The 22,218-nt window shown below is 48.3% G+C and overlaps 1 protein-coding gene across 2 annotated transcripts in view; it reads left to right on the top strand.

Annotated features, from left to right (window-relative positions):
- The window catches only part of IGSF3 (immunoglobulin superfamily member 3), a 94,762-nt gene that overhangs the window by 18,902 nt on the left and 53,642 nt on the right, over positions 1-22,218 (top strand). For both annotated transcript variants that reach the window (XM_042037883.1, XM_042037882.1), the window contains exon 2: positions 8,415-8,792. In XM_042037883.1, the coding sequence (XP_041893817.1) occupies positions 8,415-8,792 (378 nt within the window). The remainder of the gene's footprint in view (positions 1-8,414; positions 8,793-22,218) is intronic.

The raw sequence follows: 22,218 nt of genomic DNA, 5'->3' as shown, positions 1-22,218 counted from the left end.
TGGTGCTGTGTATTGTAGTGCTTAACCAGACCTGGAACCAGCAGCAGTGATACAAGTCACTAGGGCATGTATTCAGTAAGGGCTGTAAGGAAGAAGAAACTCCTAAGGATAAGGGACGAGGAGCAGTGCAAGTTAGAAGTACTGCGTGGGCACTCCAACACTTCCTGCCTGCATACTCCCAATATAAGCATAATCTGCCAGGGAGCTTCTGCTCGCGTGTTCTTCCCAAAGTGATAAGGATAGAGTATGTGAAGAACATGCTGATCTGAGAGGTGAAAAAGGGCTGCAAAGGTCATGTTCTGACCTTGGAGGAAGAGAAATAGTTGATTAAATGATTCACAGGACAAGCTCTACTTTAAGTACAGAAAAGAGCCTGTAGTGCTGTTGGAGCTTTGTGCCATTCTGGGGGGTTAAGTCAAAACTTCGGTGAGTACAAGGATTGCAGGTTATAAGGGATTCTTTTTTTCTCGGCATCTTTGCAGGAAAACAGTAAAACTGCAATAAGCAGTAGGTGTGTCGCACAAAGGTATTTGAGCCCCCAACAGTCATTTACCATTATGAATCTGAACCAGCAGGGCAGCCAGCTCAGTCTGTCCCTTGTGCACCAGCATGTGTTGTTACTCACCTTTTAAATGTGCTTCAAAGCCCTTGTGAAGTAGGGAGGCTGAGCACCACGAGCTCCAGAGCTCAGGGATCTGTGTGCAGAAGGACTGCCCAGCCATCCTCCTTCTTCTGGTTATTATGGGTATTGCTCCTTTTTTCTGACCGCAGGCGTGGCTGGCTAGCTTCTGGACGCAGAGTACTTGGACTTTTCAAAGTAAAGCTGTACTAGATTAAAGAGTAGTTTCAGGCTTCGGTGCAGCAAAGTAACTTTAAATATACTTTCTGGTGGGATAGTTGAGAATGATAGAACTGTAAGAGCAGGGAGATCTTGTATCATGCATCCCCTGGGACAGGTTCATCTCTGCCTTATGGTATCCTCGAAGAAAGTAAATGTCTATTAGAGGAAGCTGTAGTGTGAGATGCCTCAGTCTCACAAAGCAGTCTTTCTGGTGCCTTGCTTTCCTAGCTCCTGGGAAATGGGCATGTAGCTAGCTCCCATGACCAGTCTGAGTCTCTGCTTTCAAGTCCAAGCCTATTGTTTCTTGTCTTCACAGAGTCCAGTGTAGATAACGAATTATTCTTTCATCCTTTCAGCATTTTTAGAAGTTTAAAGGTTGTAGTAATACAGATGATCTGTGGCTCAAGAATATGCTGTGATGTTAAAACTAGCACATTTTAATGTGCCTAATTGAAGAACAGGGAAGGAGCAGTTAGAGGAATGTGACACCCATATAGGATGTAGTTTGCTTAAAAAACGGGGGGAAGAAATCACAATTCACACTGTGCATCTGCAGAATACCAATGCCATAGTGGGGAAAATAAGGAAGTCTTCTGTCAGTATAAGGGCCAGATCTGAGAAGAACCAAAGGATGTAAAATGGCTCTGATCTTGGCGAGGGGGTTGGATGTCTGGCTGGATGCATAATTATAGCAGAGGTACAAGACCTCTTTTACAGTCAGAACTTGGGAAGCTAGTCACAGGCCACAACAATCTATGGTGATTAAAAGAAATGTCACCTCTTTCATATTTATTGAAAACATTTTTCTTAAAAGACAGTAAACATCTGCTGTGGAAGTGAGCGGCTGTGAGACAGAGCAGCGAGCAGAGCTGAGGGAAGGCAGTGTTGTTGGAAGAACAAAGAGCTGCTTTGGCGGCTCCTGTCTAGTTTGCCCATGCTTTGATATTCCCCCACTGATTGTGATATTTCCATACCAATTATTGTATAAATTGCTCCTGGCTGACCTCGCCACTTAGCCATCCTTAGTTGGCCCAGTAGTGGGAGGAATTTGAATGAGGAATAAATAGCTTTATGAGTTGGTTTAGGAAGGATGGTCCGTGTACTGGGAGTGGCAGGATGGTGGCAGGAATGGATGAGGAAGAGGATAGGGGATCGGGTATCCTCTTGGTGGTACCATTTAAACATTAAAGCAAAAGGGTGGAGAATAGGGACAGAGTTGTTCTGCAGGTGGCTCCAGCCAGCCTTTCAGTACACTAAGCTCTCTTGGCGTGACAAAAAATACACCAAACAAAACACTGTATTTTCCCAGAATGAGGCTTTACAGTCTTGGGGGGGTGGGGGGGCTTACCACATGTTTTCTTCTGATAGCATTGTTTTTTTCCATCTGGCAGCAGGTTGCAGTGTAGGGAAGATTGTTCCTGCTGTGACTCATTTATGCAAAAATTAAGCTCAAACCTAATTTTCAGTTGCGTGCCTTTAACAGAAGACTTCACAGAATAGCAGGTATGTGTTGCTTAAAGATTGTCTCTGTTTTGGCATTGCCTGGTGGGGCAGAGTCTCCCTCAGAGATTTTATTAGTCTTCAGCCTATGGGAAAAAAATAATGATGGCTTCCTGGGAGAGCGTTCTCAGTGGCAGGACAACGGTGAGCTTGGAAGAGCCTTCTTGAAATGAATTACTGTTTTGTGGGTATCAACCCTGCTGTGGAGGCCAGAGAAAAAGCAGGGACTAAGTAATGGGCTGGGTTTGGCAAGACCTGTCTGCATCCTCCTTGGGTGACAGAAGGGAGAGAGGAAGGGCCATCCCCTGGGAGGCCTCATGCATAAGTGAGACTGAAAAATTAATCTGAATTAAGACGGAATATGAGCTCGGAGGATGTTAACTGTCCCTGAGTAATCCACTGGAAGCAAAGGCCTGTGCAGGGTGCAGTGCTCCTGCTTTGGGGCAGGGGAGTGGGAGCGCTGAGGAGGGGTGATGCCACAGCCTGCAGGACACAGGGAGCAGCAGGACATGGGGAACAGCAGGAGGAAGTCTGCTGGCACCTGCCTCACCTCAGATGGCACCATCCCATGCATTGGAGTGCAGGGGCTGGCCGGGTGGTCAGCCTGGGCTCCTGCATATCCCCTGCCCCCGCCAGGACCTGCAGGAGGGCAGCAGTAGCCACAGCCTGTGGTGCACTTGCACCTGCTCTTGGGTTGAGCTTGCCTGGAGCATCCCTCAAGCTTGGAATTAGACACTTTAGCATAACTGCCCTTTAGCACTTACGTCTGAATTGTCTTCGTTACTGGGGACTTTCTGCCAGGTCCTGTGGTCTGCCACAGATGCTAATTTGTCATAGCCAAGTAGGATTTATGCATGCTCCCCTTCCCTTCTCTGCATAGGGGCACAAGCTCCCATGTCAGTTCTGAGGATGTTTTGAGGGAACCCATTCAGTTGTTCAGAGCAGAAATAGTCATGCTTTTTGAGAAGAAGCTGAAATGCTAAGGTTTTTAGCTTCTGTTGTAGCATAACCAAGGCATAGTGTGCAGACCAGATGTGACCCACGTTGTTGAAGAGTACAGTCTGTAATGACATGGGTCATGAAGGGGCACAAGGACAGCTGTACCACTTCAGAGTAAATCCTGCACCTTGCTCAGCATCATGCCTCAAAAAGCTGTAAGCAGGCAGCTATGCACTTGCAGCTTGTTTTGGGAGCCTTATGAACCTGATGTCATTTACCTATTTAGTAGCCCTCCTTCAAGGGCTTGTCCCACTCGCATTTTGACCCATGTAAACTTTTTCCATACCCCCAATATCCTTTGGCAAGGGCATCCACAGATCTGCTGTATGCAGCTGCAAAAATTGCCTCGCTTGTTATAAATCTGGATCTGGCCAGTCTTGGTTGATGGCCTTTGGTTTTTAAACTAGAAGAGATGATAAAGGGTCAAATTCTTGACTGTCCTTGCTATGGTTATGTATTTGTGAAAAAACCTTTACCAGAACCCCTTCAAGTCACCTTTTTTTTTCCCAGACTCCATTATTTTTTGACAGAGAAGCCATTCCCTAGTGTTTATCCTCATTGTTGCTCTTCTCTTGACACTTTCTCAGGAGCGCCTGTGAGTTGAACAAACAAAAGTGACAACAACAAAACCCAGATGTGTTGCTGTGTATTTGTGAAAGGGAGAGGGATCTCTTTGGAAGTGTGTTCTGTCTAGTAACTGTAGTCAAAGGCACAAAGTAATTTTTAAAGGAAATTTAGGATTAGTACTGTCAGTTATTGACAAATAGTACTTTAGAGCTTCTCAGTGAAGGAAAGCTGCTGTAAAGCTGCAGGGGTAGAAACATCCCCTCAAACTACGTAATCCATTTGGTGTTTAGCACTATTAGCCCGGTGCTTATAGAAGATATCTATGCCAAGAAGATATTTATATGAAGACCTTTTTAGTTGCTCTCTAGTGATTAGAAACGCACGATAATTCTCATAAGAGCTCAAGTTTCTCCTTTGGATTAAACAACTACTGGCAATGATTATTGATATCTAAGATAACTACAATGGCTGTAGTGCCTTTGGATGTGGTGCAGACATGACCCATATGGTCTGAGATGGGGAGAATATTTGTGCAAGAAGGCTCTTCGTCAGTCTGTCATGTGTTTTTATTTATTCTTTTAATCTGTCAATGCTGTGGCAGAGTTTCTGTGTGCTCAGGCATCCCCTCTTCCATTACACCCACCTGTCCCTTGCAATAAGCCATGAGTCAATGTTCTCAGGAAGATTTTGCACGCCTGTTCTTCTGAAAGGGACCTGAAGGTCCACCTTCTTCCCAGAGGGTAAGTGTTTGGCACTTTCTGAAATAGTGCATCTTCAAAGTACTTCAGCTCAGGCACCTGAAATGACCAGTTGCATGTGAAAAACCTGAGCTCTGAGCTCTGTGTGTGTCTCCGTGGAAAGGTCAGATCTTGCCCAAATTATCTGAGGTTGCTGTGAGGATACAGGTTTTGCAAAGACACAGTGTACTCAGAAGCTGAGCTGCAGCACTGCTGGGGGAGATGCCTGGCTGGCAGGGATGCTTGATGCTCCTTTCTTGCTCCTTTCTTTCTTGGAGAGGCATTGAAATCCTGGCTGTGGTGTGACAAGGGAGACTTGAGTGAGTATGTGACTCTGACATTGCATTTTTCTCTTTCCTTTTCCTGGCTTTTTGGAGCTGTTTCCCATGACATTTGCAGTGGCCCTGGAGCCTGCTGGGTGGGTTGGCATAGGGGAGGTGCAGGTACTGGGCATCTGAGGTCCCTGGGTCCTGTACTGTCCCTTGCTGCTTGAGTCCAACCACCTGGCTGCATGTCCCCTCTTGCCACTGCTCTTATCCCCCTTTGCACCTCCGGGGCCTGGGAGATGGGTGAGCTGAGAGCTGCCTGGCTGTTGTTTGGCTTGCTCCTAGCTCAAAAGGCTGTCAACAACAGCCCAGATCTGTAGGGGATAAGGATCAGGGAATGGCTTCCTCCTTATTGCATGGGATTTGCTGTCTTTTGGAAAAAAACAGATGCACAAACCTATAATTTCTTATTAATTTTAAAGTAGCACTTGGCTTGCTACCTCCTCCCTATCAGCCCTTGCGTTGTCAGTAAATTATATTGGATTTGCAATTAAAAGCCAGCTGTGTCAGTGCAGTACCAGCCAAATGCCACCATCACTGTCTCCTGGGCATCCTAAGGAAGGTGTGGAGCACACAGTTCTTCCTGCAGTGAGCTCTTCTCTCACTTTAGGAGGGAATGAGAAGAGTTTAAATGGGATCTCAGACACATTATTTTTGTTAATCAGAGCTCTTGCTCGCTAAGAAATGCAGTTCCTGTGTGTTATGGATGTAGCAATTCCCAGAGCTTGCAAAATGCCAAACATCATGCAAAGGGTAACTGTTTGAGGACAACATGTACTGGTGGATGTCTGCCTCAGGCTGATTGTTTTTCTTGTTTCCTTTCTTGATTAAAATAGTTTCAGAGAAGTATTTCTGCTTCTGCTGTTTGGGTTTTTTTAAAGGTGTTGAAAAGCATTTGTGCCCAGCTGTGTTGGAGCAGGAGTTCACGGCCAGGCACAGGGAACAGCACTGTGGATGTGCTGCTCCTTGCCCCTCTGGAGATCTAGCCTGTTCATCCAACTTCTGAGCCTTTGTGTCTCACCTCTGGGACAGAAACCTGCTGCAAGTGGTAACAAAAGCCTGACTGTTTTGTCTTCTATCCATACTGGAGCTGGGCAGGACTTTCTCTGCACTGTCTTCCTTCTGTCCCTCAGCTTCTTAGGCTCCTGGAGCCAGAAAGGGAAACCAGGAGCTCTTTGGCTCTTAACTCTCTCTCACTTTTGGCTGCATTAGGAAGGTGCAGCAGTCCAGTGCAAGAGGGAATAGAAGAGGAGGAATGTAGAAAGTGGGTCTCTTCAGAACCTGATGGAGGACTCCAGGTAGAGTTACAATCAAGGTCCTAAAAGCTATTGACAAGGGAAGAAGGAAGCCCACATTAGTGCTGGCCATGAGGGTGGTGAGATTTGACATCTACCAAAAATCTGTGCTGTGGGTCCCCAGTGTTGTGAACTTCCAGTGAGCTTTGGAAAGTCCGATACACATCTCTGATAAAAGGCTTTTTTTCAACCGGATAGTTGGAAAACTCCTATGTAAAAAATCCAGCACCATGGATTTTTATCAGGATTAAAAGCCTGATAAACAAAGTTGTGCACTTAGCTGAGAAATGCTTGAATGAGTGTCATGTGTGCAACTTTTAATTCCTCCCAGTGCATATTTGCCTTGTGGTGCAATTTTAATTGTCATTGCATGTGGGATATCTGTATGCTGTAGCAAGACTACATGTGCATACAAAAATTGGATTATGAGCTGTCTTTAGGTATGTAATAAAGATCTTGTCCTTCCTGCTGCTTTGAAAACAGTTTCCTTCAAAGGCTGTAGTATTTGCTTTGTCCTTTGGCATTTGTGGGGTGAGAGAAGAGGCTGTCTGCACCTTAGATGTGTTAGTTGTCTCTAGCAGTATCTTTCCCCAGGATGAAGAGATTGGTACAGCAAACAGTGGGGGAGTGTTTGCCTCTGTTGTTCCTCTCCCTGCTTGTTTCAAATGTGCTAGCTTTCCCTGTCCTCCCCTTAAATCACATTATTTCATAAAGAGTAAAAAGAAACATAATTTGGAGCAGCAGCAAGCTGAGCCCAAGTTAATAGTTTGAATTGCACTCCATCTGTTCAGCTGCATGCCCTGATGGATGTGCTGAACCTATTTTTCACAATTTGTTTTAAGCTGCTAAGAACCATCTCTCCTGGCTCCAGTCCAGGCTGGCTGTGGAGAAAAACTTCATATCTGGACATCGATGTCCAGAGGTTTATTGAATCAATAAACCCCAGATTCAAGGCTACCTCTTCCCCTGCAAGATGCCAGTTTTTGAAAGGTTAAATTCTTCTCTGGACTTGAGCATTGTTATTGAAAATTAGAGGAGAGGGGGAAGCCCCCAACATACACACACACACAGAGGATGAAATTTGCAAACGTGATTATGCAGGACCTGCTTTAAATCGGCTTATTGCTGTTTTATGATGGCAAGCAAGCAGTCACAGAAGCCAGGATTGGCCTTGCCATGTGTGCGTGCTGCTGGTAACTCAATAACCGATGAACACCCACCGTGGTCTCCAGACCTCGAGCCTTTGATGTAGCAACAAACAAGATAGATTGCTGTAATTTATCTGGCCCCTGGAGGGCTGTGTTGGTAATGTGCCATGAGCCCAAGGGCCAGCCATCCATAATCTGTGTAAAAATACAGCGGATCGCAGTCACCGTGCTGCGCGGCTGTCTTTGTTTTGTGCTGCGCACGTTTGCGTGTGTACGGCGCACGGTGCTGGGCCCTGACTTCAGCAGCCGGGGCACTGAGCTCTAGTGTAAAGTGCCCACTCCCTCCATTAACTTTAATTGGTTTTGTTATGTACTAAATGCACACCTTTCAGACAGGCTTGGGAAGGCAGTGCTGGAAACCTGATATTTCTCTGTGTGCCTTTACAAGTGTAAGAGAGAACGGAGAAGGTGTGCTGGGTTTGGGGAAAAAGAATGGGATTTTTGTACCAGCTGAGGCCTCTGGTGGGTTTGCTGATGGAGGACGAGTGCCTGGGGCATTGGAGTTGGGTGGCCCAGCAACCGAAGGGAGGGAGTGCAGCCCCCTGGCTTGCACAGGGGCCTCTCTCCATGGGGTGGTAAGAGTTGGAAAGTAAGAGTACTGAAAACAAAGACCTGTCACCTTGAGTTTCTGATTTGTTACTGTGTGGTGCATTGCCCTTTCATGCCTGGGTTCTTACTGCTTCCAAACAAGGGGTTTATGTTACCTCACTGCTGCTTCTTGCATGGGGTGTTTTTAAAACACATCCATTGAGTCAGCAAGAATTCTCCAGTGTGACTCGGGAGGGTGCTGGGCCAGAGCCCGATGTGCCAGCTGTAAAATGGGGTGTGAGGACTTGCCTGGTCCAGCATGGCCATAGAAAAGGGGTGGTAGGATGGGTGTATCTGGGTGTACGTGTGGGGATTGCCTGCTGGTCAGTAACCCTGGGCTCCTCTCCCCACAGGCATGGCATTGGCGCAGCGGCAAGTGACGGTGCAGGAGGGACCCCTGTACCGCACAGAGGGATCCCATGTCACCCTGTGGTGCAAGGTGAGCGGCTACCAGGGCCCGGCGGAGCAGAACTTCCAGTGGTCCATCTACCTGCCCTCGGCCCCCGAGCGGGAGGTGCAGATCGTCAGCACCGTGGACCCCTCCTTCCCCTACGCCATCTACACGCAGCGTGTGCGCAGCCGGGGCATCTTCGTGGAGCGGCTGCAGGGGGACGCCGTCCTGCTGCACATCACCGAGCTGCAGGAGCGCGACGCCGGCGAGTATGAGTGCCACACGCCCAACACCGACGAGAGGTACTTCGGCAGCTACAGCGCCAAGATGAACCTCGTGGGTAAGCTGTCCTGCTCTCGGCGCTGGGCCAGTGGGGTGACAAACCCTTGAACCCCTGTGTGCACTGTGGTCTGTATAGGCTGTTAGATGAAAATCCTGTGAGGGAGAACTGGAGCGGAGAGCAGGTGGCACAGTGGTAGGAGTTGCAGGAAATCACAGTATAGAGGCACAGGAAGCAGCAAGCTTTCTTCAGTAATAAGGCCCTTCTGAAAACGAGGCATCAGGCAGCACGGCCAGGCAGAGGAATGTTTGAAGCCATAGCTGAAGGCAAGATGGATGTGGAACTGATTTACGCGGAGGGAAAGGAGCAGGGAGTCTGTATCAGATGGCGTAAGTCACAGACGAGAGAGCTGTGTGCCAACGGTGGTGAAATAGCTGAGCAGGGAAGAGAGGAGTAATAATGAGCAACACATAAAAGTGAACAGGAGAGATGGTCATCTTCAGACTCTTACAGCAGTGCTGAATGCATCCCGAAACCAGCACACCGATCACATTGAGCTGGCTGTAGATGAGTGTGGAGAAGTTGGTTTGGGATTTTTTTTTTGCTTTGCTTTAGAAAAATCAAAAATAGGTTCTTTAAAATCTGGAGTATTTCCATGGCACTTCTCTGACTAGAAGATTTGACCTTCTCAAGCTTCAGCTTGCTTTCTGTATCTCAAAACAGGATTGTATTCCAAGTGTCTAACTCAGCTAACAGCAGTCAAATGGCTTCCATCCAACTCTTTGGCTGAAAGACCCCTAAAAGAGCTCCTTCCCAACACAGACATGCCTCTAGCAAATTTAAGCCCACAGACAGCAAGCAGGCTTGCTTTCCTTAGGTGGTGTCTGTGAGCCTGCAGCTTGGAAACCACTTTGACATTACCCAGGTGTGGTGGAGTTGCTGGTTCAGGCTGTGTTGACACAAGAAGTTCCAGTGAGAAAGGAGCCAGGATGTGATTTAAATCACAATAGCCTTCCTTTGGGTTGAGCTTCTTGCCTCCAGCTTTTGTGGCCTTGGCTTCTTTCCTTCAGGGGTGCCAGCCCAGCCACTCTCCCAGGTGAAGCTCCGCAGCATGGGTGCAGGTGCTTATTTAGGTGCCTGTTTTCCCATCTGGTGTCCATGAGCAGTCGGGAGGCAGATGCCTTGAGTATTCTATTTTTTATTTGTAGTTCTGCGATTTGTTTTAGGTGCCCAGATTTGCAGTTCCCACTGCAGTTCAAACAAGACTGAGTCAGCGCTGCTGCTGTTACAGTCACCTCGGGGAGTGAAACCCATTGAAACCGACACCTGCTGAAAAAACGTGCCTGGGAGCAGGGTGGGGTTGGAAGTTGGGTTGCTCTGCCAGGGAGCTGCAGCTGGGCACAGTCAGCACATCCAGTGGCTGGGCAGTGCGAAGCTCCTCAACTGCTTTCCAAGGGTCTGGGGAGTCAGAGCTGGGTTGGTCTGTTTTGCTCTGTCCTACCCTTTCCACAGCTACAAACCACAGTAAGATTTGGGAGTCCCTAGGCACCCGTGAGCAGTGCTTTGAGGACATTGGCTTTGGGGCTTACATGTGTCGGAGATACTCAAGAAAATTGATCTGAACTAACTTCTAGTGGATTAGTTAAATCACATTATGCCCCTTCGTGGATGCTCGTGCTCAGGATTTTGGGCCCTGATTTGGTTTAGCTTAATTCATTACTGAAAATTCACTTCAGAAATGACTTAGGGTCACTTGCATTTTGAACGTGTGCATCTGTGTAAAGTGCTTTCTGTGGGTTAGCCAAACTCTGACAGAAACTGAGTTTTTCAGAGTGCTTCTTACAGTGAGCTGTAGACAACAGGCCCTTACAGAGAGCCTTCCCTCTGCCTCCCATTCGTGGGAACTGGTGCTGACTTCAGCCTTGTTGGACCCCGAAGTCCTGCTGGGGAAATGGGCTCCTCTCTGCAGAGCTGGGCAGATCACGTGTCCTTTATTTTCCTGTTGTTTTAGCTCTCAACTACAGGCTGGGGATTTTCAGGCTGGTTTTCTTTCTGCAGAGAGTATGTGCAAGAAGAGGTACAGAGGAGAGTTACTGTTCTCATTTTCTCAGAAAAAGAACCAAACTTTTCTCTTTTTTTGTTCATCCAGTTATGAATTTTTAATTGACTCATTAGATTGAGTGGCTCTTTTTTGGCAGCAGCAAAGCCTGAAGGGAGACAGGTTTGTTAGCATCTCTGTTCTCTCCACTTACGTGTGAAGTGGATGGGTTTGAAGCAGTGTTGATTTTAGGCTTGCTGCTCTGGGACCTTGGAATTGTTGTGTCCCATGGTTTGAGGAAAGAGCTGGAGGAGGAGTTTCTCCTCTTTTCCACCTGCATGATACAGTCCTGTGACGGGGGAGCTGGATGGACATTGGTACAGCAGCACATGGGGCTGCTGTCTGCCCCGGGACAGCTCAACTTACAGCAGAGCAGCTGGGATGTGTTCTGCTCCTGCCATCTGAGCATTGTTGAAGGCTGTATCTCCAGGGCTCCAAGGCTGCTGAAAAATAATCTTGTCAGCTTCAGAGACATGCCAGTTTGGCTTGAAAGTACACTTCTATCTACCTCATGAACAGCAGGCGTGGTTGGTTGTCCCTCTCCCATTTTTAGTGTCACTGCTCCAGATGCCTTTTCCTTCACTGAGACTTTGGCCATGGTCTAGTAGCACTTTGAAGACCTGATGTCTCTGATGGCCTGGAGTAAGAAGTACTCCCCAGGCACTCTGTGGGACTCTTATCTGAATTTAGGCATGCACCACAAGTGCTAATCTCACTGAAGCTAGGAATGAGGCCAGTCATGTGGTTCAAAGGCCTTCTGCCATGCGAACATGTGTATCAAGACCTAATCTTCTTCACCACTCTTGAGTTTCCTTCAGTTGCTTCAAAAACAAGCCTTTCTGTATCGTGCTGCTCCTCTTATCATCCCCCTCTGAGCTGCACCTTTGAGAAGATGGAGTTATACCTGGGCTGCAAGGTGTGTTAGGAGAAGAATTTAGGACGTGTCAGACTGAGTTTCAGGTGCTGAGGGAGGTGGGGTAAAAAAAAAAAAAAAAAAAAAAAGTGGGGTGTTGCTTTTCAGGATGTTGTGGAACCACAACCTTGTGATTGATTTATGAGAGGAGATCAGCCCATGTACAAAGTCTGCAACTCTGTTGTTTGCCTTCAGATTTCAGTTCCCTGAGGCGGACAAAAATTGCTGAGGCTAGTTCATGCTCTCTTACTTAGGGTGAGGGGAGAAGATTTTAGAAGATCTCATCTCCCACCCATTTAACACCAAGCTCACTGCCCAAGGTAGATGTTCAGGCAATACCTGCCATCAGAAGACAGAAAAGGACAAATCTGGAGAGCAGTCCATCTTTGTTTAAATCAAGTGCATCGTTCTCTATGGTGACTAAAGAGAGATCCTACGTGTTACACTCGTAACTAGCTAGTGGCTGAAGACTTGGCTGCTTTTGGAAACTTCCCCTATCAGGCTTCTAAGCAACTGATAGGAATTTTGGCTTTGTGGTTGAATTGGGAAGACACTTGAGCGTACTGAAGAGGGGAGTTACAAAACTTAAATTGGACTGATTAAATTGTGGGTCTGGGGACTATGCACACAATTGTATTGGGGTCCTGCCTGTTGCTGGCTGTGAGAAGTAGTGTGGGCTGTTCCTTCACTTTTCTAAGAAGTTGTGGACAGCAAAGGCTTTGCAGGTGAAGGAAAGCAGCATCCCAGAAGCACAGCATCACCACTGGCAGGACAGCAGTATTTTCCAGATTGTCACTGGAATTACCCTTTTCTTAGTAACTCTTAAAATACGGGCAGAAGAGGAGGTTTCTGCACAGCAGTTTAGGTGGTGAAGCTGCAGGAGTGCAAACTGAGGTGCTGGTTTGTTCTTCTTTTGATGGGCAAACTTGTGTTTTGCTGCAGGGTAGAACTGATCACGTGGCAGTTCCTTCAAGGAGCGTGAGTCACTGCAAATTTGTACTCCACTATATCTCTGCAATGAGTTGTTTGTGTGCCTGTACCCTTGCTTAGATAACAGTGAAGAGGCCCAGGTCTAACCTCTTCAGAAGCTTCAGACTTTTATCTCAGTGTTTTTTCATCTGTGCTCCCAAAAACGTTGAGATCTTCTTCAGAGTAAATGATTTGAGGGAAGAAATCAAGCTTTGAGGTTTTTCTTAAACAGGTAGTGATAGAGCGGGAGGAAAGGTTTCAAAGCTCTTGAGGGGGTGGCAGCTCTTTTAGTCTTTATTTTGGGGGAAGCAGCTGTACAGCATCAATCCTAAACAAGTTAAAGCAAAAAAATGAAAGGGGTTTGGATGGGAGAAGACCACAGTCTCCACGGTACCACAGGCTGGGAAGAAGCAATGTCAGTGCAGACTTGAGAAACAAGGAGCACTCAAACACAGCTGCCTTTGCAGTGGACAGGAGCTGCTGTGGAGCTGGTAGTGCCTGCAGGGGTGGTCACCAGGACTTTCTTCCAGCCAGGCTTAGGTCACAGAGGGCAGAGAAGCTTTGTGCTAGCTAGGTGCTAGTCAGTGGCTGCTCTGTCAGCATGGCCACACTTCTCTCTGCCGTTTCTCCCTGGTCTCATCCTGCCCAGGTGCATTGGTGCCTTGGCCTCTGCCCTGTTCTCCTGTGTCCTGCATTACCTGGGATGGCTCCCAGGGGTTCTGTGTGGTTTTTTGGCTGGTAGCCCCATTGTGGTGAAGTTTCTACGTTGTGCCATGCTTAGGAGTGGTGGTGGGCAAGGGCGTTGTTGGGGTGAAGAGCCATCTGCCTCTCTGCCTGACATCAGGGCTGGCTGTGGCTCTGCGTGGTGGGGTCTCATCTCCTAATGCTGAGCTGCCCGAGGCACTTGCAGCTCTCTGCAGACCTGTACTCAGTCCATGGGCACTTAGACCATGCCTTTAGGAGTTTGTCTTCAGGATCCTCTGTGCCCTGCAGCTGTGACATTTAATTATGTGGCCACCTGCAAGCCCGTAGCTGGGACAGGGAGGACATCTGTAGGGTGTGTCTGAGAGGCTTTGGTGGCACCGGAGGTGGAAGAAAGATTTATGCAGGCCAGACACTTAGCACTGGAAGGAAGGGGGCTGCATGTGTCTCAGACAAGCATTCAGGAAAAGAAAGCAGGTCTAACTCTTGCTGCACTTGCCACCAAAAACCTCCGGTATCTCTCTGCTGAGATTGAAATTGTGTAGCAGGCAAGAAAAAAAAAGAACTTTTATTATCCCATACCAGCTGCTGCTGCTTGTTGCCAGCAGCTTCCCTTCTTCTTTGTCAAGTGCTGCCATACGTGATCTGTCTGTGCACAAAGTCACGTCACAGTTTGGATTTGGGAGAGCACAGTCTGCTCCTGGGAACCTGGATGAGAGCAGTCACTTCTCTCCGTGTGGGGCACGTGGACCTCAGTGGCTGCTGGTTTATTCCAGCTGTCAACAGGGCTGCAGGTGGCTTTGCTTGAGGCAGGTGTCAAAGAGAGAGATGGCAATCTCAGAGACAAGGACCTACCAGTTCTGATAGAAGTCTTTGGGGGCTCTTCTTTATGTGCTTTTTCTTCTTTGTCTTCACCTGAGAGACAGGGAAAAGTGTTTGTCACTGCACTTGAGTGGGCAGCTTGTGTCCTGGGGAGACCAGGCTTTTTGCAGATGAGCAACAACAGGGCAAAAATCGAAATAAGCAGTTCAGCCTGTCCTGAAAGGTTGCAAAGGCTTCATCTCTGGAGGGTTTCAAGACCTGACAGGATCAAGCTCTGAACGGCCTTGTCTGACCTTATAGCTGACCCTGCTTGACCCTATAGCTGCACTATAGACCCCCAAGGTCCCTTCCACCCTGAATTGTCCTATGATCCTGTGATGAGCTACTTGGCTGCATTGCAGAAAGGAACTGCTGTTAGGCAGCATTTTGGAGGGTTGGTGCTAAATAAAGAAGTTTGGAGGCTCAGAGCTAAATAATGGCATAACACGATGATCTCAACCAGGTGGGAACAGCAGGGACCCATTTTACATCCCCAAATTCTATTTTTTTCTGGCATATTTTTTGTATTTCTTACTGTTATTATTTCTCTAGTGAGGTTGGAGGAGTTTGTCTCTATTGCTCTGGTGTATGAAGGTGGAACTTGGAAATCCTAAGCACAGATGTCCTGATCTCTCTGAGTGTCTCAGCGGCTTGGCTACCTCCATGAAATATGTGTATGCCTTATCTGGCCAAGCTGTGTGAGTTAACCAAAGTGAGCTGCAGGATTGGTGTTGTGCTGTGTGAGTTACATTCATCTCTGCCTGTTTGGGCTGTGCTTGTTGCAGTAATTAGCTCCCCAGAGGAGTAAAATGTCCTTCACTTTCAAATTACCCTTTAGTTGACATTAAAAAGGGATTTTTAAAAAACAAAAAATCAAATGCCTTCTTATAGGTGGTCCTTTGCAACGAGACACAGGGTATTTTGTTCTTACTGTCCTCCTTTACGTGCTTAATTCTCTCTGTAGTAACCTTCACAAAAAAATTGAGCTATGCTCCTCTGCTTCTCCTTTCTGTTCCTGCTGTGGATGGAAAGGAAGTGTTTGTCTGTTAATGGGGGAGGAGTGAGGAGAGGTAAACATATTTACCTCTGGCAGTTCCTATGGCCACAGCCTGGGGAATTGCGCCCGGTTTGTGATGCTGCAGGCATTGGGCCCTATTGTGCTGCCAACTTGCTGCATGTCCCTGGATATGGCGGGCTCCATCTCCCTCACCATTTTCCAGCTGGTAAAATTAGGGATAATAGCACACAAGCCTTTCACAAAGTCTAAGCTAAATAATTGTGATGTGCTTTGAGCTCCTCAGATAGCGGGAGTTAAAAACAAAGGCTTATATTTCAGCTCTGCCTGGTAATAATGCAGAATAGGATTCATCTCCTGTCCTGCTTAGTCATTTCTGCTATCTTAGAAGTGTAGCTGCCTAAGCTCACCCAATTTTCCCCTCTCAGAAGCTGTGAGGCTGATAGGCACTGCCAGACTGGGGGGCCGGTGATCCGCAGTGCCGTGGGCAGGGGCGTGGGAGTGCGGCACAGGCAACCCTGTGCTTTAGTCATGAACAATCTGGCAGTGAATTGCATGGGCTGGTTATTCCTTGTGCTTCCTAAACCACTCTTCAGTAGATAGCAGTCAGGTTAGAACTGATGGCTTTCAACAGAAGTCTCTGTGCGTGTCCTCGCATAGCGGGGCAGGGCTCACTCGTTTTGTGTGTGTCTTTATCTCATCCCCTGGTACTGTATTTTCCTGATGAACACTTCCAGTTACTCCTGTTTTGTTGCAGTATGCCATCTCCTATTCTTTCCTGTTGGAATTGCTTGCCTGATTTTCACTTTCTTATTGTACTATTACATGACATCACTTCTGTACCTCTGTCTGTGCAGGAGAAGTGGAACAAACTGTGGGCAGACTATGCCTAAAAAATGGATAATCCATTGTATCCACTCTTCTGTTTCTTTCTTTGGGTTTTTTTCCCCCTCCCTCGCCTTTCTGTCCTGTCCCTCAAAACCATGAGCAACTTGGTGGCATGACATGCTTTGTGGGAAGGGCTCTCAGCTGGAGAACTGATTCTTTTTTTTATGCCATCCACCTACCCATTTCTCAGAAACCTGGCATTAGACACATTTGGAACACATCGCTGTATTCCATATGTTTTTCCTGTATTGTCCCCTTTGAGGCAGAGGTACTTTTTTAAATTTAGCTAGCGTGTGGAGAACAATTACGATAAGAATATGTGTCCTTTTTTGGACTTATCTGTACACTTGTACCGATGCATTGTAAGAAAGAATGTATTCTAAAAGGCATTTCTAAAAATGTAAATTAATGTAGCCTCGGGCAATTGCACAGCCCTCTGCTCGCAGATCTAGGCTTGTCTTTAAAATGAGCCCTCTCGCTTCCAGACTTTCTATGTCCCTTCCTTGTCAGGAAGGCAGGCGTGGAATCCCGAATGCTGACTTGCCTTCAGACTGTGAAGAGCTGCAGTGCTTTGCTTGGGTGGGTTTCTGTGCAGTGCTGAGCCTGAACAGTAATATCAGTACAGTCAGCTAAAATGATCTTTGGAAACTAAAGCAGTCTTTCCTGAAAAAGCCTCTTTCCTGAAGGCTCAGAGTCGTGCCCTCCGGTCTGCTCTCTAGCCATGTCTGGCTCCTCTCAGGCATCCCTCAGGTTGATAGGAATGTGGCACTTGCTCTTTGCTGAGCCCTTTGCCTCCTCAGTGTCAGTGAGGCTTGCAAGGCTTGGGGTCCTCTGCTGCCCTGAAGGGAGTTGCTGAAAACAGCAACTCTGCTCAGACCATGTGCCCTTTTTGCTTCTTCTGCTGACTCTTCCCAGTTCCTGGTAAAATGTGGTAATCATAATTGTCATAATTGTTTTATAAGATGCCTCTCAGTCTGTCCCTCTGAGTAGAGGGATTGGTGGCACAAGCTGTTGGTGTATATTGACATAATGTGCTGAGAAGAGGTAAACGATGCAAAGGTTTCTAAGGAGGAGAGAAAAATCTTTAGTTAGAGATCCTGGTGCATTTGAATACCAGCTCTACCACAAGTGGGTTGCTCAGCATCCTAGGTTCAAGCCTTGGGCAAAAGGTTGCCTGATGTTGACAACAACCTAATGATATCTCCCATCCTGAATTTAACATATTCTCCTAATGCCCTCTGGCGCCCTGAACCTCTTTCCCCCCCCCCCCTTCTTCCCCAGAAGATTACTTTTTCACTATATGCACAACTAAGAGAAGCTCTGGAAGACAAAAAAAAAAAAATTACTGCGCACAAAAGGAGAGCCAGAAGGAGCTGGACTAGGTCAGGCGAGCAGGTGGTGGAGCCAGCAGGCTGTAATGTGGGATGGGCAGAGCCTGGTACCGGCCTCCTCCCTCCTGTGCACTCAGCAGCTTTCCAGGGGCTGCTTCCTCCTCGCTGGAGGGGAGCTCAGGGACACCCATCTCTTCTTCCACCTGCACCTCCCCGCCAGTGATGGGTGCTGAGCAGCCAGCACGGCCTGGTGGCTCCCTGGCTCGGGGACCCGCTGCCAGTGCCACTGGCAGAGCCTGCTGGCATTTCTGGCAGCCTTGCCGGAGCACCGGCTGGCGGGGGAGAGGCACGGAGTGTGCAGGTTTCTGTGCTCGTGTGCCTCCACAGAGTCTCTCAGCGTTAAATGGGGAAAGCGATGGCTGTGAGCGCAGCTGGTAACATATGGCACCCGTCCCCTGCCTTAGCAATTGCTCAGTGAACTCTGAAAGTGGCGTACAGTCCCCGTGGCTCCAGCCAGCTGCAGCGCTGAGAAATCCTGCGATGGAGCGGCGCCTTATTTGATTACCACCGAAAACTTCGCCTTCCACATTGCCTATTTTTCCTGCTGTGCTTCCCTGCGGAGGTTTTTGCTGTGCTTACTCTTCCTCCCACTCCTCTTTCTGTTTGGTTTTTTTTTTTTAAATTTGTTTTCCCTGGAGGATTGCTTTATTTGTTCTTTAGTTCCAGCCCCTCAGACTTGGTTGCTCTGCACTTCCGTCCCTCTGCTGCCCTGAGAGGCAGGGGTAGCTGTTTCTGCTGTTAATGCCAGTGCTTTCCTTGGATTCTCTGGGAGAACAAGTAGGTCTGGTGATGAACAGTGGAGTCCCCACGAAGCAGAGGAGAAGTGCAGTGCCCATTGCTCAGCTCTGTGCCACGAAATGCTCCCTGTGTGTGGATGCGTGTCTTCTTGTTGAAAAATTACAAAACCAATAGAGTCAAACTGGTGACCAGTGCTCAGGGAAACTGCGGAGCAGCACAAGCCCAGTACCTCCTAGCAGCATTACCAATCTACATCACATCCTTTTTGTCATCTCAGATAAGATGGCACTAAACTTGAAAGCGCACTGCTTCTGTCCCACCCTTAGCTCCGATGATTTGGAATCCTTATCTCTAATTTAGCGATGTTGATATTGAGCGTCTGGGGGAGAAGGGTTGGGGGGAGGGGGAGATGCGGAGATTTATTCAGGTTTAAAGCTCCAGAGGGTCTCTGCCCTGCTTCTGTGACCCACAGGAGAGGGAAAGCAATTCTTTGGTGCTTCTCAGAGGTAGGCTTTGGGTCCCACAGCAGCCTATTCCTCCTTCTTCAGCCCAAAGCCCTGGCAGGACTGGCCTTTCTCCCTTCAGCTCCAGGTGGTGCAGGGCTTTGCTTTATGTGCTGAGAAGGAAACCTGACCTGCACTGGGACAGAGCTGCCCCCTTGGTAGGGAGAAGCTGGGGAGAGAAATTTTCCATCTTGATTCTGTGGCTGCCCTGTCAGTTTAGCCCTCTAACAGTTTTACAATCTTCATCTGATATAGGTTTAAGAGGATTTCCCTGGGCGCAGTGGAATTATTATAAGTCAGAGAGCAGTCTCCAGCTGATACTCCTTCAGCAAGTATTTATTTTAAGTGGGTTTAACAGTATTTAATTTAAAAAAAACCTTTCCGTTTTTTTTGGTTTTTTGTTTTTTGTTTTTTTGTTTTTTTTTTTTTTTTGCATGAGTTGTAAGTAAATTGTTTGTGTCATCAGAGAAGTAGAGCCTGAATAAAATGAAGAAATGTATTATTGCTTTCCAGGCTGGGGGTGGTGGAAGGAAAGCAGCAGCTGGAGGTGGGGAGGATAGAAGATAAAATAGTAATGTGGTGGGAAATGTAACATTATTCCATGCAGCACTGATTAGTAATACTGCCAAACAGCTGTTTATAAATGGGAAATGTAATGGGAAGGAGGGCTGCAAGGAACATGAGAGTGCTGCAGGCACTGCTGGGTCATCATATGAGGAGGGGATGGCTTCTGTCAACCTTATATCTGCCCCCTGTGGTATCAGGGGCTGTGCTGCTGCAGCCCCCAGGAGCATGGGGGGCTGGGGGTGTCCCATCCACCCTCCCCGGCCCTTGTGGGGATGGTGCTCAGCTGTTCTTACGCATAACATGCTCCCCCCAGTTTAGGAGTTTTGTGTCACCTTCAGAAAAGAGGGGCAGTGGCAACCTTTGGCATTGAGAAAGCTGTGCTTGTAGGAGAAAAATCTCTTTTTGAGCCACATGTGGGCTGTTTCTTTATCCTCTTCCCTCCCTCTGGCAAGTTTTATTGATGGCAGACGGCTCTGGGGCTGGATGTGTGTGCACACATCCAGAAGTCATGCTTAGTGAGAGCCGCCTTCTGGCCACCTGCACCCAGGCAGCTTCCTAGTCCTTGGAGTATTTCAGAGGATGCTAATGGAATGGGATTAGCCGCCCCACTTGCCCTTGCCATCAACAAGAGATGTTTCTGGAGAGCCTACAAAGAAAAGCCGGAGCTAACAGGGCAAACCCAAACAAAGGCACTTCAGAATGCAGAGAGAAGCGTGATTTTTACCCTGAGGAGGCAAGAGGTGGGGCTGCTTTGCTCCCCATTTGAAGTCTGAATGAGCCTCTGCCTTAAGGGATCGTGGATGACTGAGTTGGTACTAATGGGCTGGATGCCCTTCAGTGCCCCTGCTCTGCCCTGCTCCGGTTCCTTGACATTGTGTTTCAACATATTGCGCCCTTCAGGGCTATATTCCTTACTGCTTGCGAGTTAAAATGATAACTTAGGGCTCTCCAAGGAAATGTGGAGCTAGGGATGCCTGCCCTGGGGAAGTGTGTCATGGCAGGCAGGGTTTTCTGGACAGGAATGCCTCAGTCCTAGGCACGATGTGCTCTGAGCACTTAACTTGCTCAGACCCTGTCATCCTTCATTTTTAGCTGCCTATTCAAGAGAGCAAGATTTTTATAAAGCCATTTCTTACCAAAAGCATTTCCTGATTGTAACTTGTAATGCCAAACACACTGAGGGGGTGAGAAGGTTTAGAGAGATCAGTTTTCTTTATGGCATCGTGCTGCTGTATGGAAGCGAAGACATCCCAAAGCAGCAGGTTACTTATCAGAGGGTTAACGTTGGGCTCTCTGTCCACTGAAAAATTGCAGAAAAATTTCATCAGCATGCCACAGATGACCACAGGTGCTCTGGCAGTCTGTTGTCACCTTTTGAGCTCTCTCAGGTGTAGTGATGCCACCTGTCCACAGACAGGACTCCTTGCAAAGCTGCAGGTGATGGTTGTGCCTGACGGGTGGCCCACCTGGCGCTGCGGCTGGAAGGGGGGAGCGCTGGCACAGCAATGTTCACCTATGGGGAGGGGGAAGTGGGTGGAGAGGTGGCGTTACCAGAGGCACGAGTCCATAATTTGGAGAGATTCTGTGCTTTGAAGGAGCTCCTTTGTTGTGGGTGCAGGCCAGAAGGGCTGCCCTGAGAGTGGCAGGTGCTTTGGCACACTGTGAAAGATGGGCTGTGGCCACAGGGGTGCTTCCAGTGTTTTCCCTTCTGCAGTCGTGTCCTGGGCTGGTGTGTCACTATCCGGGGCTGCTACTCAGGCCTCACCTGTGTGCTGGCTCTGCAGAGCTTATCTCATGAGTAAAGTTAGGAGTGCTGCGCAGCATCCAAACAGCCCCTCGCAAGTACAGCAGCCAGATGAGTGTATGAGCATATCCAGAGGACTGGTACAGGGAAAAGCATCCCTTTGCATGAGGGGTTCCTGCCTCCAGGCAGAGTCCTGGGGTGCAGGGTGAGCTGAGCCAAAGATGGAGCCCTTTGGCTGCTGTGAGATAGGGGGGATTATGGCAACCCTGCCCTTACTGGGGAGAGGGAAGGTGCTGGTCATCCCAGTGCTGAGCAGTGTGAAGGAGAGCTAATGAAGGTTTGCAAGGCAGAGAGGGAGGGGGCTGAGGGAGATGGAGGCAAGGGAGCTAAAAACAAGCAAAAGGTGAGAGGAGGGAAGAAAGAGAGCTGAAAAGGGAGCAGGAAGAAAAGCAGGAACAGCAGCACTGGGAAGGCAAGAGGAGGAGGGAGTGTGGAAGTGGCAGGTGTAAGACCTTGGATGGGAGTTTCTGTGCTGTTAAGAGCAGTGGGGTGTGTAGGTTGGCATCTTGGAGGTATTGAAGCAGGGAGAGCTGGAATGGGGATGCCCAGAAGAGGGACTGTGGTTGGGGTGAAAGGAGCAGTCCCTGCTCCCTCCTGCAATGGGAGGAGGCCTCAGAGCTGCCAGAGACATGGGTCCTTCTCCGTCTGGCCTCCTTCTCCAGGGCTTTGTGGGGGCTCTTCCCCTACCCTTTCCATGTGTCCTTTGAGTGCCCTAGATGCTGTTTCAGGCTTTTGACTCCAGAGCAGACAATGAGGGTTTCAGTGCTGTCTTCCATCAGGGCTGTCAGGATGCAGTAATTACCTTTGCACTGCTGCATCCTACCCTTTATTCCTCTCCCTTTGTGACTGGGATGTCAGAGGCAGTGATGGTGCTTTGAGGAGCTCCTTTTGAAGTGACTTTGTGAGTCACAGGGACTGGTGAGCAGTGGGGAGTGAGCTGCTGGTGCCCAGCACTCTCAGATCGTTTCAGCTCCCTTGTGTCTGTGGCCAGAGCAGCGTGTCCTGCATGCCCATCCTCGGAGACACCAGGCTCCTCA

This window comes from Corvus kubaryi, unplaced genomic scaffold (genome assembly GCF_017639235.1).
Source record: "Corvus kubaryi isolate FWS band 111438036 unplaced genomic scaffold, C.kubaryi_AGA036_p1.0 37391, whole genome shotgun sequence".
Classification (NCBI taxonomy): Eukaryota; Metazoa; Chordata; class Aves; order Passeriformes; family Corvidae; genus Corvus; species Corvus kubaryi.
The sequence above is the reverse complement of the archived record's forward strand: the minus strand, read 5'-3'. Positions and strand labels throughout refer to the sequence as shown.